This window comes from Cottoperca gobio, chromosome 23 (assembly GCF_900634415.1).
Source record: "Cottoperca gobio chromosome 23, fCotGob3.1, whole genome shotgun sequence".
Lineage (NCBI taxonomy): Eukaryota > Metazoa > Chordata > Actinopteri > Perciformes > Bovichtidae > Cottoperca > Cottoperca gobio.
The window spans coordinates 2,422,423-2,440,930 of NC_041377.1; the positions used below are offsets into that span (position 1 = coordinate 2,422,423).

The window sequence follows — 18,508 nt, forward strand, 5'->3', positions numbered from 1 at the left end:
TCATTAAAACCTCTTGTTTTATTAAGATACGATTCTAACGCTGTTGTTATAACCAGAGCTGTAGACGTGAGACATAACCATTTATATTTCAGACTTGACTGCTTAAATAAATGATTTGACACAAGCAAAAACCTTAAAATCTAAAGTTTTAACCTCCTAAGTTTAAGAGAAACAAGACAGGTAAGCCTTGTAATGTTAGAAGGTTACAGAACCGGTGTATCTTTGGTCCTACAGGAAAGAAAGAGCGCAAGTCAGACTGTGGGGAGTGGCAGTGGAGTGTGTGTGTAGCCAACGAAGGCGACTGCGGACTCGGCACTAGGGAGGGAACGCGCACCGGTACTGACTGCAAGCAGACCATCAAGACCCAACGCTGCAAGATCCCCTGCAACTGGAAGAAGAAGTTTGGAGGTAAGGGAGGACACATATATTTCTTTACCAATCCAAAAGGTCAACTTTTAAATAATAATTCAATACTCTACGACCACTAAAAGACAGAGGGGTGTTCCTTCTTTCTGTATAACTGCATGGCTCCCATCCCTCTCCCACCCCATACCTTCCCATAATGTGTGCTGGCCTGTCACTCACACAAACAATGGTCCCATTTTCACAATTGGAATGAGTAAGCTAGCTAATTAGAGGAACAACAGAAATGTCTGCCGAGGAAGTGATACATCATCATGAAAAAAACAGGAATAATCATCCTGCTTCGTCGTTTGCTTTTTGGGTTTAAGATTGTGCAGCCTTCACAACTGAAATGTCTTGCAGTGACAAGCCTTAGGGACTTTTGTTCCCCCAGTAAGGCCTGTCAGGCCGGAGCCTGCTGCTCTGCAATGAGCCTGTCACGAGTGATGAACACACCGCAGGAAATAATGGCCCCGCTAACTGGCTGTATAGATTATAGCACCGAAAGTTTTGGGGTAGTGGCAATGAGTTACATGCCTCTGGCCTTTGAATTCTAGAAAGTTACTTGAGAACAGAAAAGAAAAGAATATGACCCTCTTGTGTTATAGAGGCTGAAACAGAGCCAGTGCCTGTTTGAATTTGGGCTATTTTTGCAATTAAAAGATAAACAAATACTGTAACATTTGGTGCCTATGCCCCACAAAATGTGGCAGAATTGTTGTGAAAAGACTTATATGCAGTGGGAGTAAAAATGTGCTAAATTAAAACGAGTGTTCACAATACTGAGGAGACAGGGTGGCCAGCAGCATGACCCAAAAAAGAAGGCAGGTGATGTGGGTAACCAACACTACAGCTAATGGCTTTCTATACAATAGACGCTAGAATACAATATACTACAATATAGCTTTGACTACTTTCTAGTGATCATCTCACAATCAATAATAAGTCATTTGACACTGGATTTAAAAAAGGCAGCAAAATCAGATATTTTCCAATCACCCTGAAATCTATACAGGACTGGAGGGTTTCTGATGGGCGGGGTTGTTAACACTTGTACAACCATTTTATTGCCACCCCCTCTCCCTCTCCCTCTCCCTCTCTCTAATTATGGAGGCATACGGTTTTAAAGTTGGATGCTCAAGAAGTCCCTGTAGGATTCTTGCAACAATGGCCCTGTCACTCCCTCTCGTCCCTCCTGTCCTCACCCCTTCTCTCCCCTTTCCCCCCCTCTGATGAGCACCCGGGGATCTCGGAGGCACTGACAAGGGGTCCGATGCTCTCATGTGAGAGGAAGCTGACGAATGAGTGTTACAGCCTTAAGGGAGCCCGGCTAGATTGGCAACAAAATAATGGAGGGTGATATGAAAGACATGGGCATACAGTACACACACACACACACACACACACACACACACACTTCTTAAAATACATTTCTATAACATAAACCAGCCACTGCTGCCATTTGCTGGGGCAATCTGGCATCCACTGGGGTTGAGTTTAAGGTGGCTACAATTCTGTATCAAATGAAAGCCCATATGTGAAATTTATTTTAGGTGCTACTGAAAGCACTTTCACTTCTCTGCTGCCAAGATCGTATCTGTCCATTATTTCCAGGATGAACAGGAGCCAGGCTGCTTTTGATTACATTCATCTGTTAGCAGGTTTTATTTGATAGGAAATATAAGATGAAAACTGTGAAGCAGCGTTCCTGTTAGAAAAAAGCGATAAGCATCTTTTATTTTGTCGTTAATAAGAACGTCTCGTGACGTGGTTTTGTGGATCCATCGATGGGAAGGAGATAGTAGCAAAGTAAATTAAAAGCATTCATCAAACAAGCGTTCAAAGTGTAAGACTTCTCAGGCTCAAGGGGGTTAATTCATTGATTGAATGTAATTGACATTGTTTTAAAACAACACAGATGCTGCATTGTGACATTTTTCCTAGGTTTTCTGCATGATCTCTCCAATAGTGTCAGAGCTACTTCACTAAACAAAAGCATCCAATGGAGTATCTGGTGTCTTTGTGTGCTACAGGGGAATGCAAGTACGACTTCCAGGCTTGGGGGGAGTGCGATCTGGCAACGGGCAAGAAGAACAGGACGGGCATGTTGAAGCGAGCGCTCATGGATGCGACCTGCGCCGCCACTGTCACAGCCACCAAGCCCTGTGGGAAAATCCCCAAGACTAAGCTGCAAGGTAAGCTGAGAGGAATAAATCATCACTAGATAAAATGTAACCCTCGCCGGACAAAAGTGTCAGCAACAGCGGAGTACACCAAAGTCCTGTTGATGAATCACTGTGTCCTGAAAAAGGTCTTCTGCACTCTAACAAAATATATTATATTTCAGTGTTCAGTTTCAGAAGCATCAACAAAACTGCACAAATTCCGGATAGCAACTTGATTCCTTTACTAACTTATAATGTGTTAACCGACTCCTTCCTTTGTGCACCCTGAGTAGGAGGACCTTTCACAGAAATCAAGATACCACCCAAGTCAAAACAAAGTCTTTTAGAAGACTTGTTGGACATTGTAATGTAAGCTAGAGAGATTTATTGAAACACACTGTCCCTAAACCCTTGATGCAACACAGTCACCTTTTTGGACTAGTTTAAAGCATGAAAGGTTATGTTTTGTTATTTAGAGAAATCACCTGTCGTTAGGTACGTTTGGATCAAAAGAAAAGAAGCTTGCAGAAAACAAACTGATGAGTTACGAGAAGAATCGCCCCAGTACTTAGTACTAGTTCTTGCACTGTCATACGTTGTAAACAGTTAGAGGGAACGTGTTTAATTAATTATAGCTCAAGGGATGTTTACCACTTTGGTGTCTATGTTTATTCAGCTGAACTGCTGATCGTCCCGGTGACAAGCTTGTATATTTTGTGCCGTTTTTGGATGTTGCGGTGCGTTATAGCTACGACAAACACGTCAAAATCTGGAATACAATTATCTGAATTTGATTTTAATTATGATACATTAGCGTCAGTATGTGCGTCAAGCTGTATTTGAGAGTGAATTTCTTCTTTCCTCTTTGTGTATAGATATTTATCTGGCCTCCTGGCGCGTCTCAGACTGATTGCATCTTTGCTAAATCCCACAAACCCTTGCAAATGATTTTAATCTCAGGCAGTGCCGGCTGTAATTCACATTCACATCAGCATGATGGAAATCCACCTACTTAAGTGTTAGGTTGAAGTGGTGAGTGACAGTGTTAAAGCACAGGTGAATAGGTTAACTCGTGTCAAAGAAAATGAAGTCAGGGAGCTCCTATTTTTCCAAATTCTACAGGACACAGGCAGTTGTCGGAAAACTGCAGTTGACACAAGATTTGAGCAAATGGAAGAATATTAAACAACCAGATGGATGCATGTAGAATATATTACTGTCTGCTTGGTGTAAAACTGGTGATAAGAAAGCCCTCGATTCATTCCAAGTGAGTCCATGCCCTTTGTTAATTCTCTAAACAAGGATGTAACTGACCCAGTGTGACTGTCCCATTGTCCAAACAGGATTATCATTTTTTGCAGAATTGCTGCCAATGGTCATAAACGGCGCCCTTATCACGCTGAGCAGATGACATGTGTGCACACAAACGTTTGTATATGGAGTTTGCTTAACCTTACTGTTGCTTCATCAAACAGCCACATCCAGGTAAAGCCCCACATTACAGTGAAAAGACAACTGTACACACACACACACCTGTCTGCCTAACTGTATGTCTTAAGATGTTGTGCCAAAGTCTATTTGCTTTTCAAAGGAGGAGTCTGTTAAATGTTTCACTCAGCAGCGCATCATTAATGCATTGTGAAAGGAAGTTTCTTGAGGAGCTGAACTGTAGTTGCCATCTGTGGTTCTTACAGCACATATATAGTTCAGGACGCTGCTGTATACATATATACAGCATATGTAGGTGTGATCCCAAGAAAGAAAAATCATTTCAGCAACGGCCCAATAATGACATTTATGTTTAAAGACCTCCAGCTGAAATAATTATCTTCCATTAGCAGCAAAGGACAATTACAAACAACGGGATTTGCTTTCAAATTTGGAGAACATCCATTTACTACAATGATTCATGATGTCCAGAGCTATGGGGGGGGGGGGGGGTGGAACCTATCCCATAATGCAATGGGTGAGAGTGAGGAAGGGAGACAGGTCTACTCGCATTCACCCTACGGCCAATGAACTCAACCTGCCTTTGGACTGTGCAACTGCAGACATGCAATCCATAAATCCTGTTTTTACGCTTCTGCTATCCTTACAGCTTGGGGAGGTGGAGATGCGGGCAAGAGTAAGCTAGATTTTTTTTAATTATCTGACCGAAAAACCCGGCCCAATGTCGCCAATTCTTCTCCATTAAAGCAGCACTAAGCACTAGCAGCACTAGCAGTACCTAGTGCACTAGCAGCACTAGCAGCACCTAGTGCACTAGCAGCACTAGCAGCACCTAGTGCACTAGCAGCACTAGCAGCACCTAGTGCACTAGCAGCACTAGCAGCACCTAGTGCACTAGCAGCACTAGCAGCACCTAGTGCACTAGCAGCACTAGCACTAGCAGCGCTACAAGTATGCAAAGGTAGGAAGGTAGACAGGCAGGTCGGCTCATTACAGTCCTGTGACAGCCACTGATACCGTATTTTTATTTTCTGTCAGAGCATTTGATTTATCAATTGCTGTAAATGTTAACAACCTAGATATAAAAATTCACGACAATAATATATTAATTAAATTCCCGTAAAAAAAGGATTCCATAAATGCATCCCTATTGAACATGGATCATTATGCAGGAATATTGAACTTTTCATGTTAAAAATGTAAATAAAAATGTGTGTGTGAGTGTGTATACAAGATGTTTGGTTTACAGCCAGCGCTGCATCAATTCTTATGAAGGCCAGACGCGTGGATGCGGAGTGACAGCCTGAGAGGGGTGAGGGCTGAGAGCAACACAGAAGCACAGCGAGGATGACAGTGGCCGAGATGAAGGGAAGCAGTTGGAAAGAGAGACTCGCTATCGGAGCAATGTGATTGCATGATGTGCGGTGTGATTTTCCACGTCTGCCAGTTGGAAGATAAGCCCTGGGAAGCAAAGGGGTTACTGGGAAAAAGAAAGAGGGGGTGCCGTTCACAATGAGGTGTTTACAGGAAGGGGAATTGTGTATGCTTTTCTGTGTCAGGGGATGGCAGAGATGCAGTGCACAGCAGCGGGATCAGGGAGCTTATGAAAAACCCCAGACATGTTTGGCTTTGGAGTGACTGAGACGGAGAGCGGAGAGGCTATCCAACCCTCGGCTGGGAGCAGAGATCTGCCCGGCCAAATCTGCAATTCTGAACAGCCACCTTGGGTTGGGAGATAGGTTTCCCCCTGACTGCAGCAGGTTGCTGTGATGGAGGTAGCATCTGTCATTTGCAGATTCTGGAGGAGACAATGCTAAGAGGTGCCTTGGGAGAGATCGGAGATTCAGAGTTGCGTGTCTTTGCTGTCGAGCCCAGGTGAAACACAGACCCCGCGGAGCGAAAGAGAGAACAAAGAGTGACAGAAATGAAACATTATGAATGCCTGTAGAAAGCTCAAGGTCCCTGCCTTCTCTTTCAGCTGCACAGGAGGGAGCCGCGTGTTTGGGCTGTTTGGATTCCAGAGTTCATTTTGGGTTAAACAAAAGGCTTTGTTGAGATGAATCTGGGATTAGTGTTTGTTTGGAGCAATTTTGTTTGTGTCATTCTTCCTGGACAGACAGCTGGTGTTCCGATTTTAAATAAAGACATTCATTCAGAGCCATGCAGCGGATAATTGTTACACTAACTCCTTATTTGCGCCCAACACAAGGTGGAGAGTGTCCAAAGGCAGACACCACACTACTTTCTTGTCCATTTAACATATTTGATGAGTATAATGCATTCATAACGTTACATTTGTATCTGAACGTTACTAAACGTGTCAAATGAATTCAGTGGAGTTTATTACTTCTTTCTGTAATGTTAGAAAGTAGCCTAGCATTGTAAATATACAAGTACCTCACAGTTTGAGTGGATGTACTTTGCTACATTCCAACATTCAACAAAAAAAGTTAGATTATGCTCTCGACTCAGTTTTGGTAAAACGTGTCGAATCCGAGCCGGGGAAGGCAGCAGCGTCCTGATTATGAGTGTGTGTGTCGGAGCCGTGTCATGTAATGAGCAAATGCAGCAGAAAGTGCTTCAGCCTGGTTGCAGAATCCCCATCTCGCGTACGGCGAACGATTAGACAGAAAGAGAGTGAATCCTTTGCGCATTCTCTCTCCCTGGGAAACAAGATATGCTGACAAAAAGCAACAGGGGGAGGAGAAGGAAAAAGAAGGAGAGAAAACACTCAAACGAATGAAAACAAGCAAACAAATGGAACGGAAGAATGTGTGAGAGCGCCGTGCACGTCGACATCCTAATGCCCATGGAAGTGTGCAAGAGAGGTGACAAGAAGAGGTTTCTAATAAGATTTCCTCATAGTGCACGTTCAGAATGTTAAAAGGTTGAAACTCAATTGAAATCTCATTGTCTAAGCAGAACCTGTCGCTGCTTGCCGGCGTGTCATTAGGGGATTTGTGGAGGTGTCCTTTTAAGAGGTGCTTTTTCATACCTTACACTACTTGTATTGGATTGTTCAGGCACTTTATTTGAATAATGCACAAAGACTGGAAACATGGGGGAACTTTTTGTTTCAGGTACTTAATGTCTTTCTGTTGACTACCCCTTTAGATAAAACATACATGTGATAGTGACCTCAACATCCATTTCTTCTCTGTTTTATACAACTAAAAACAGCCAAGCAACATACAAACTTATCGTAAGTATCATAAGTACAAAGATACGAAGATGTGGTTTGTTTGACTCTTTCCCCTACAGACACTATCTCCCTGTTTCCAGTAGTGTGCCACTTGGCTTCATGTTTATAGTACAGGAGAAATACTGGTAGTCGTGTAGTAAAGTTAACACAAAGTCAAAGCCTTCTTTAAATCTCTTAAAGTATGGATCACACGCCTACAATATCAGATTTAAAAGATAAACTTAGCGCAAAGTTTGTTGGCGCAAAACCATTGTTAATTTTGTGCTTTTCCTGCTGTGACAAAATGCCTTTCATGACAAAGGATTATTTGGCGGCAGTGAATCATCTAATTTCACCTCAAAAAAGGCGCGTGTCCCATATCTGCAGAAACACACGCGTATGTTCAAAGAACACAAAGACAGACGCTTCTAATGAGAGATCGACACACTGTGTGTATTCAAGAAGATACACACAAACAGCAGAGCAGATTGACAGTCCAACAAAACAGCTAGCCATGAACTAGCTAGCCAAAGTGCTGCAGGTTGTGCTCTCTTGTTGTTCAGCAGAGCGGAGAGGCCGCAAAGCAGAAAGGGAAGCCATGGACTGTGGCTTCTGTCATGGCTGCCAGGTACCAATCCACTGTTGCGAGAAGATGACAAAGCATTTTTTTTCATGGGGCACACACCAGTCCGCAAATCAATCCCCAGGAGAGAGAGCGGGAGGATGGGACTGCATGCAGTGTCACAGCACTAAACCTCCAGAATGCAAAAGAAAAAAACTAATTAAAATTCATACGGTTGATTATTACAATCTGAAGCGGAGCATATGTGCTCTTCATGGAGACAATGGGATTTGTTTATTTGCAAAAACACCACCTCTGGCAGAGAAACTGTCAAAGTAAACACTGTGTGCTGAAACTATTTGTCTTTTTCCTCTTCTCGCAGATGCAAAGAAGCAAAAGAAGGACGGCAAGAAGCGAGAGCGCACCCAAATGGACTGATGAGGCTGTTTTTCCCTGGGAGGAAGGGGGGAGAGGGTGGAAGGACGTCCACTGCCCTATTTCAACACGGTTCCTCTTTGTATCTCCTGTAGGTTGACAGTAGGAGCATATAGAGCTTTGACAAAACCAGTGGAAATATGTCTTTTAGTGACAACATGTTTTACTCTTTCTTCTTTCTAGCACCTGATAAGAAACAACTTGTATGTTGCGATAGGAGATATAATACTCAGCGGTAGGGACGAATAATGAATATGGAAAGAGATTTGTTTGCTAGTGTTCTTCCCTAATGATGTTATTTCTAGGATTATTTTTTCCTCACGAACAAATTGGATAGGATTTGTCTTACAGTTGCATAGCCTAACTCTAATTTGGAAAACTCTTTGGTCCGTGCCTCGACTTAATGAAGCAGTTTGCTAAAAGTGAAGCTCTAAACATCCTCGCTTAATTATTTTGAGCAAAAAAAAAAAAAAAAATGTTGTGCATTTGCAATTTCTCCAAGTGTTTCACGTTAATGGTAACGCTTCCCCCCCATTACGCTACGCTATATGATATTCTTCTTCCATTTCCAGTAAGAATAAACAAACTAGTTTTGTCTGGAGGCTGCATGAAATAGCATCAAGTGTGCAAACTACTACTGTTTTTAGTGTGTTTTCCTCCTGCTGCTCTGTTGTACCTCAATTTATACCCAATGATTTTTACTCTCCAGCTCTTGGCTATAAAACATTTACTCTTGTAGTCCTCAGTTGGAGTTAACTTTCCCTTTGTTTCCTGTTTCCAAAAATAAAAAACGAATAAAAAAATAAAAGAGGTAGAAAAGATGTTTGTCTTTCTCACATTCAAAAACTAACATTTTGAAAACACATTTCATATATCTTTATTTGAATTTCATTCTGAGAGAATATGGCACAATGTTACCACTTAATGCAGTTTTATCTTACGGTGTTCATAGGTGGCCAGTGATAATAACACCAGAACAAATAATCAATCAAGAATGCATCAAAAAAGTAAATCAATACCATTGTTACTGTACAGGAAGTATCATAGTGGGGAGGGGGGAGGAGCATAAATCAGGGATTCTTGGGTAGAGGAAACATTCAGATAGTAGCTATTAAAGACGTGTACGTACATTTCAAATGTACCGCATCTGAATTACATTTAATTTATTATCATATAGATATATACAATGCAAACAATAGACTGTAAAATTCCTATTGCAAGAGAAGCCACAAGCCACAGTGAGTGAATACACAATGAACATCTACATACATAAGCAAATGAAAAATGAACACTTGTATGTACATTTAACACTTGCAGCAGGCTACTGATTTTTCTTTTTTTTTTTGTCTTATTTCTTTTAAATCCACAAGTTAATCGTGACCCTAGAAGTTCACATGGGGTCAAACAACTCAACCCTCAACACTTTGGTTGCTCCACCAAAAAAAAAAAAAAAAAAAAAAAAAAAACCTTTTCCCCCGGGATGTTGAAATTGGAAAAGTTAGAAAGTGTGTCCAGTAAGATGGCAGACGACCAGCTTCTTCTCAAGGTGGGTGTGAGGCCTCTTAAACTTACAGGTGGAATCAAAATGAAGCCCTTGCCTCTGGGCCGTCTGGTCACTGGAAACTACTTTTAGCTTTTGTCCTCCTTCGGGTTTCCAGGTTTGCTCTTTTTTTCCCCCCCATTTCTGGCCGCAAAAGTCATTTTTGAAATCTCCAAAGTTGAAAGGTTTGGATCCAGTCGCTCATTTTGCAAGGCAAGAATCCATTCCCTAGCAAATCATGCCCCCCAGAAATACACATATAGTTATACCTCCTGCTCTTACAATAATATTCCCTTCACACACTTCCTCATAATATTCCTTTATCATTTTAAATAACATTTTTAATTTCAAACCAAAAAAAACAACAACCTCTCTGTCTGTACACTGATCATATTTTAATTTGTAATATTACATTTGTACTTTGTACAGTGATAAAAGAAACAGGTTTTTACTAAATGTGTGTAAAATGTACAATAGAATGTATTTATATGTATTCCAGTACACGCAAAGCTGTGTCTAAGTGAGTCTTTGGACCTGTTGCTATTGAAAGACTTGTTTAAAGAGAAAAGAGTGATGACAGAGACATAGACAATCACACCGTGTGCATCTTCCCTGATGTGTGCTATGATATTTTGTCCGATCTGATGTCTTCATGCTGAGGATGCCATTTAGAACAAATAAAACACCGCACAGCAAGCAGCATGCACACACACACACACACACACACACACACACACATACACGCAAATGACAACAATGTTCTCAGTTTAAAGGTAGACACACACCGGAAAGCACAATTTCCCATATGATAAATGTGAATGCACACACGCACACACACACACACACACACACACACACACACACACACACACACACAGGATGAAAAATCAACCAAAATAGCCCGCTGTGCCTCCAGGATGGCATTGAAACACGTCACTGCTGTGACTGTATACTGTACAGTTGTTGATCAATTATTTCAAAAGGCATTGAGATGATGATTTTAGATTGTTCAGTCCAATCCTTCGTCGCCTCTGCAATCAAACAATGGCTGTTACGGTGGATGGTAAATGGGAGCTCAGAGCTGAGAAACACAATATCTTTCACCAAGAAGTTCATTTGAAAAGGCTGAACACACTCTTTATGTGCATCCCACCATCGACAACACTCAGCACAGACAAAAGAAGATACAACGGGGATTTCAGGATAAAAGAGCAATTTGTTTATGGTACTCTGGATAAGGCACTTTCAATTGCTCCGTACAATCTGGCGATATATATTTCTGTCTCCGATTGGAATTCTCACAGCACGCACAAGCTGCTGCATTTTCATGGCTGCACAAGATTGCCGAGATTATTCTCAGCAACAGCCCCAAGAGAGAACCGCAGAGAAAACTTAAATTTGAAGTCGTCTCTGATAAACGTTACATGTCATATGTACTCCGTAAAAGGAGTCTAGCCCTTTGACATAAGCCGTGTGAAGAGGAGCCCAGCTAGCTCTGACGGCACATTATGATCAGTTGATTACAATGGAGACAATGTTGATTCCAGTCATGTCAGACAGATGAACATCAGAGTATATGTTCTGTATTTGAGCATCTATGCATTTGGACTAGGAAGGTTATTCATCATCAGAAACACAAAGCAAGAGACGGTGGATTCTGTTTGCACAACATGAGAATGAGACGCAATGAAAGCGCCGGTCGGGACGGTAAACAGCGCCGGATCACGCCGTGTTTACACCAGGCGGCAGGTTTCGTCTGGGACACTGAAATTCCTGCAGCAAAAACCTTTGGCTGACCTGCACAGAACGGCTGTGACTTCTCCAAATATGGTGCATTCTCTTGCTTTGGATTTTGTCACTGACAAACCCCCCCCTCCGTCTCCCCTCACCCGCCTTTCTTCTTCTCTCTTACCCCCTCCCTCCTAGTAGCCATGACTACAAAGGCAAGCTTATCTGTTTCATACGTACAAAGTGTACACCTCGGGGGCTATCTCCTTCACACGCATGACAGCCGTTCTCGTTCGCTGTCAACAAACAGCGCTTTCTCGTTCTATCATAAGCCCACATTCTCTCACATCATCCACTTCCCCCCCCCCCCCGACAACGCCTGATACAAGAACGTCTTTTTGTTCTCATCTGTCCACCAAATTGGCAACAAGCGCAGGGGGAGCGAAGCAGTTTATGAGAACTTTGCTCCTGACGTTTAAAGTGCATGCCGTGGAGATAACCACAGAAAGCTCTTTTGTTTTTTTTTAGATGCATCTCCCCCGCTCCAGGAGGTGATAAACTGCCATCACCTTCCATCAAACACCCAAGCAGCTGCTCAAACTGGGACCCCTGGACCACCGCTTGAGCTGTGAGCCACTTACTCTCCTGCTGGTATCACTCAAATGACAGCTTAGCAAAGATTAATCAGATATTCTGAAAGGCTCTCTACCCACTACCGAGATGTGTGACGGATGTCAGACAGACATGGCTCCACTTATCACCGTGACGGATGGTTGGATGTGGAACTTGGATGAACGCCTCAGTTACTGCGTAAACTGCTCAGATAGATAAACATGGACCGTCCATGAACATGGGCAGGAGTGGTGGAAAGTGCATTTACTCAAATATTACAAGTGTTTACTTTAGTGGGCCAGTCAGAATTGTATATATTAAAAAAGGGGACAGTTCCTGTGCACAACTATTTAGGTGGAGTGCTTACTGACGCACCAACTGTGACATAAAACTGCTTTTTTAGGCGACCTGGATCAGAACACATGGGATTCAACAAGCCATTCAGATTTGACTCCTTCCTATGTCACATGCACGTAACATAGTTACATGTTATAAAGAACAACACCAGTGACTAGTAAATTGACTTGACATTTCAAATCAGTTGAGTGCCCCTTTAAATACAATTTTGAAAGCAGGACTTTTACTTGTAATTCGGTATTTTTACATTGTGGTATTGCAAGTTTAAATTGAGTAAAGGATACTTCTTCCACCACTGATGTACAGCGACATGCTGGAGCTGCATCCAGAGTGTGCGCCTGGCTGGTATTTTAACATAGCATTTGCAATTTGCCAGAAAATAAATGTAAATGTCAGTGTGCTAGCTTAACGCAAAATTGTGATATATTTCTGTGACTGCAAATACAACATTTGAATGCATGTGCAAGTATGTTTAACTGGTTCTGCCTATAGGAGCTTAAACAGCAGAGCGGAAGGCTGGAATGAGAGCAGGAGAAAGATAAATACAATTATAGCGCAAGCTAATGAATATATGTGATATTTACATTCATGACCTCATATATGAGTTAGAGACTATAACTGGATCGGGATTTAGTGGAGCACTAAGTGGGGCATGGGCGCATAGCATGCAAACACAAGCTCAGCGTGTAATGGGCAATCTTTAATCTCAAATGTAGGTGTTGCACATCCTATAATCTGATCAGCCTCATGGTGAGTTTTCAGTATAGGATCTGTCCCAGATCTCTGTTTAAGGAGACAGCCTTAAGGAGCTATTCGGTGCGGGCGTAATTCTTTGTAAAGCCCCCCTACCAGCCACTGTGGCAACCTCCTGATGGCAAACGCTCCTGAATATTCATCACTCTAACTTGGTGAGCATACAATAATGTAACCGAGAATTGGCTAATAGGTTGAAATGATGGATGACATGCATGGATACACAGAACATGTCTTACAGTAAATTGATATTTTCTAATTTATTTTCCAATTAAAATAAGACAACTATTTATTACTTTCAATCCAAGAATAAAATGATTTACATAGAAATAATTAACTCGCTTGTTAATTTTCAAAATAAGAAAAGGAGATGGGTTACAAGACATGTACAGTAAAGACGCGGAAATAGCCCTTATTTAAAAATCACAAGGTCGCAACCCGTGATCAGAAACTCCACTCTTGGAGCAAACACACATCAGCATGTATACCCACACACACACTCCAAGACCTTCACAATCCTCATCAGTACAGTGAGTACAAATACACGCTGTGACATCAATCTACTAATCAGCAGAATCATATGATGTCTCCCACTCATACACACACACACACGCAAAAACACACCATACAATGCCTTCCCACAGACAGTAATAAGCTCTGAGCTCCAGCCACCTGTTTCCCTCACAGAGTAGGAAGGTTCCTACCAGTGACAGCAAACATAGGCATCTTAATAACCACCATATAATCAATCCTCTCCGCGGTAGTAAAGCTGACGTGATATGTAATGAACGAGTGCGACTGAACAATCTCATGCCACATTTCTTTCCTTCTATTTAGTCGTAACTCTTGTTGTTTATTGTTTTAACAGCTATTTGGTTATTGTCTGTTATGATCCATGACAGGTTGTAATCCAAAATGTGAAAACGACAAGTGTTAGCTTTACGGGGAGGTTACGTGAGGGACTATTTCTTGGACGGGTGTAGTGATTTCCTCACGGTGACGACAAGACGACAAACATTTTTAATCCCTACCAAAAAAAGAAATAGTCCCACAGATACACCATATAAAACCACAACTTGTCATTTTGCAATTACACATAAAACAAACGAGATATAATGTGTTGGTTGTGAGCCGGATTTGTTTTTAACCTTTGGACAAAGTCAGGCTATCCGTCTCCCCCTGCTCCCTGTGTTTATGCTAAGCTAAGCTAACTTGTTCCCGTACCAAGACAGCGAATAAGCTTCAAACTGTTCCTTCTAATCAAAGAGGTGGTTAATTCTCTAGTAGGATCCAAACTACTAGCGGTAGTGACTCCATCTAATTGGATAAATATGTTTCTATATTATGGCACAAAATGGGTCAAAATCCTGTAAAGAAAACAATATTTTCTTTAAGTGAGAGAGACTTAGTAGTAGTTCTAATGAAAACGTGTTATCAGTACTGTGTCTGGAAAGACATGCTGCTGTTGAATTTTCTTAATGTCATTTTTCAATGTTGTGAGGAAAAGACAAAATTGCATTCATGTATTAAGGTGGAGGCAGAAATGTATAATTTATAATATTTTGCCAATAATAGCAACCGAATGGTTAAACACCACCAGTAAAGGTAAGTTAGGAAATGCTAGTTATTTTTGTAATTTGGCTGATGTGCAGCTTTAATATATTTATATATCTATTATGTATTAATGGCAACTCATTCCCACAGGGGCTGATTGGTAGATGGAAGAGCTTCCAGCCCTGATGTGACCACATAAGAGGCAATCTACGCAAGCTGCCCCAATTTATTCTACATGTTACTGGCTGGAAGTGCCATGATGAGAATCACAGACAGACAGAAAGAAGGCAGGCAGAGGGGCACACATGGGTGTACACACACTCCTCGAGCCAGCACACACCCACATGTGCACGTAAATATTGAGTATACTCTGATATGTACAGTTATCTACATGTATCTCTACTGAACTTCAAACTTCTTAGGTTTGTAAATTCAATCAGCCCTATTTTCCCATTTGAAGTCTTGTGTTTTCTTACAGCGCAGATCTTCCTCTGCTCTTTATCTTTTATCATTTTTTATCAGCTCACTGTCGCTCCCAAGTGCTCCCTGCTTTACAAACCCTCATTTTACAAACAACTTTTGGGTAAAATGGAATTTATCACAACCTTCCTAATCTATGCTGCTTCTGCACAACACATCTCAACACAAGTAGCATCAGTTGAACTTGTGTAAAGTGCTACAACCGGTTTTTGAGAGAGAAATTGGAAAACAAAAAGGATAAAATGATGGAAATTAATTTCAAACGTACTCTTGCAGACTTTATCATGCTCACAAACCTCTTTCACAGACATACATACACAAGCACACATGGATGGCACACACACACACACACACACAGGCAACCCATACTTCAACTCTTCCTCCTAAGTGGCCCATATTTATCTGGCTGACCTAATATTTTTATATTGGCAGAGGAGAAGATGCTTGAATGTCTTTTTAAATGTGACATTGCACAGAGCGTAGCAGGCTGGGTTGATGGTGCTGTTGATGTAGCACAGCCAGTATCCAATAGTCCACATTGTGTTGGGGATGCAGCTGGAGCAGAAGGTGTTAATAAGCACCATCACATTATAAGGAGTCCAGGTGGCAACAAAAGCTACCAGGATCGCCATTATGGTGCGCGTCACTTTCTTTTCCCTTGATGGCGGCCCTTTCTTCTTCTTAGGAGGTTGCTTTGTCATCTTCACAATCTTCCGTGCCACGTGATTCTGCCGCTCTGAGGCCGGGACGATCTCAACGGTGGCGTTGGTTGGTGTATAGCAATCACCCTTGGGTGATTTAGTCTTGATCTTGATGCAGGTCAGCTTGGAGCCCCCTGCCTTGGCTCGCTGACGCGGGAGTGGCTGGCTCGTCTCAGCACTGGAGTTAGCGGCAGAGGGTGCCGCCTCCTCCTCCTTCTGATTGGACGCAGCCACACTGCCAGATGTTGAATCATTGGAGCTATCCTTCTCCTCTCCAGGAGCGCAGTTCTCCCTTGCCACATCGTCACCTTCGGCTTCTCCATCAGCAGTTGTCGAGGAAGGTCCCTTGCCATTTTGCAGTTTTCCATCATGTTGGTTAGCTCCATCCTTAGCATTCTGGCTCTGGGAGCAACCTGTATCCTCCACTGGTACGTTGTTATTGTTGGGTTTTGGTGTGTTAGTCCTCCTCTGACCAGGCGACAGGGGCTCTGGATTGGCTGATGGCTTGCGGACATCCTTCTTCACACGGCTCTTGCTCGCTCTGGAGATCTGCCAGTAGAGCTGAATCATGATGATGACAGGCAGATAAAAGGCGGCGATGGCGGTGCCAAAAGTGACTGCGGCATTGGAGAAGAACTGGATGTAGCACTCCCTCTCAGGCACTGTCCGCCCACCAACAATGAACTGCCAGAAGAGAATAGCTGGTGCCCACAGGATAAAAGACAGAACCCATGCCGCTGCAATCATCATTCCAGCCATCTTGGTGGTCCTTTTGACAGGGTAGCTGAGGGGCTTGGTGACACAGAAATATCTGTCAAAGCTTATGATGAGAAGATTCATGACAGACGCATTGCTGACAACATAGTCCAAGGCTAACCACAAGTCACACACCACTGGACCCAGGGGCCAGTAGCCCATTACAATGTAGACTGTGTACAAGTTCATAGAGCACAGTCCAATAATTAGGTCAGCACATGCAAGGCTGAATAAAAAATAGTTGTTGACAGTCTGTAAGTTCCTATTAACTTTGATGGAAAGCATGACCAGGATATTTCCAATAACTGTAACCAAACTGAGAGAACCGGCCACCAACACGATGAACACCACCTCCACAGTCTTGTAGGCGCTTTCGCGCTCTTCCACAACTTCTGTGTCATTGCCTTCAGAGGCATTCCAGTAGGTGAGATTGAATACATCCATGGCATTTGGTCTTTTGTTGCCACCTCCTACTCAGATGGAACCTACAAGAGAGAACAAAGAGAGGAGAAAAGTTTTAATGGAGGCACAAAAGATGACGGTCAGCTTCAGCTTTTTAGTCATCTGTAGACTTTTGAATGGCATATACAATAGGGTCATAGGTAAAGCAGAATTATATTATACTAAGACTAACTAACACTTCTTTCTCAACTCTCAATATTTTACCTTCAACTTGGCTTGTCAAGTATTTAGGCAAATACATTTAAGAGAATTAATCTTACAAAAATAAAATAAAAAGTACGAAAAAACAGCAGCACTTTAATATTCAACATGTAGTAATTATTAGTTTCAGTCACGATTAGTACAATATGGTCAATATGCTACTAAAGACGTGATACCATTGTTAAATATGTAATGGTGTGAGAGAAGATTAATTATGATCCAGAGGTAGATTATAATATATAAATATATATGTCTATGTAAACCATTCGTGTGAGCAGTGTGACCTTTTCTTACATCCTCGTCTAAAAGCTATTCATCAAATAACATTTTGTCTGTACACCAATTACATTGGTAATTAGAGACACAGATATCTGGCACAGATATTTTTCATAATTATTGCATCAAATATCATCTCCCCATTAGACACCTGCTTCATTACTGACAGAAAAAAACACTATAAATAGGACTGCATAATTTAAATGCACATGAATGGCTGATGAAAGATAAGATTCATGGAAATGAGGCAATCATGCACAATTTATTTCAACTTAATCAGTGGAAGAAAAGACTGTTTGCTCACTAGACAACTACAATTATTCAATTTATAATTTTGTATAAACGTGTTTCTAAGAACATTTTGGTACCAAGTTAAACCTGCAAAACCAGACCACCAATGATAACTAAATAAAAACATACATTGGCAACACATTTCTCCATGTGATGTATGAAAAAATAAGTGCTCACAGAATGTTATTTTTTTTCTTGGCTTTTGTCCGCCTATCGTTTTAAGACCAATCTTCGCTCTACCGTGAATATATATTCTTAAAAAGAGTGTAATTAAACACCACACATACAGTCCCTATTACCACCAGTTCAATAAAAACTTTAAAAGGAATTATTGACAAAATTGGAGCTGACATTTTATCTTCAAAGGTCCATTTCCAACTTGCACTCAATAATTCTCTTCATACAACACTATAATATTCCTTTGATCCCCAAGTGACCCACTAGTTCTTGCTTTTAACCTTAAGCATTCGCCCGTGTTGTAGACCTTGCTTTGATTTATACACTGCCCAGTTGGGAGCTTCACAGGCCTTTGGTATTAGGAGTAATGTGGTTTGTCTTCTCTGCGTCTTGAGCTGGGCCACAACTCTTTGAGCAGTTTCGGGC

The 18,508-nt window shown here is 41.8% G+C and overlaps 2 protein-coding genes across 2 annotated transcripts in view; one reads left to right on the plus strand and one right to left on the minus strand.

Moving 5' to 3' along the window:
- ptn (pleiotrophin) overlaps positions 1-8,731 on the plus strand; it is a 35,749-nt gene extending 27,018 nt beyond the window's left edge. Inside the window, exons 3-5 of the mRNA XM_029461531.1 lie at positions 235-408; positions 2,436-2,597; positions 8,142-8,731. Of these exons, the coding sequence (XP_029317391.1) occupies positions 235-408; positions 2,436-2,597; positions 8,142-8,197 (392 nt within the window). The 3' untranslated portion in view covers positions 8,198-8,731. The remainder of the gene's footprint in view (positions 1-234; positions 409-2,435; positions 2,598-8,141) is intronic.
- A 69-nt stretch (positions 8,732-8,800) lies between these two features.
- chrm2a (cholinergic receptor, muscarinic 2a) overlaps positions 8,801-18,508 on the minus strand; it is a 71,803-nt gene continuing 62,095 nt past the window's right edge. Inside the window, exon 4 of the mRNA XM_029461529.1 lies at positions 8,801-17,160. Within this exon, the coding sequence (XP_029317389.1) occupies positions 15,617-17,119 (1,503 nt within the window). The 5' untranslated portion in view covers positions 17,120-17,160 and the 3' untranslated portion in view covers positions 8,801-15,616. The remainder of the gene's footprint in view (positions 17,161-18,508) is intronic.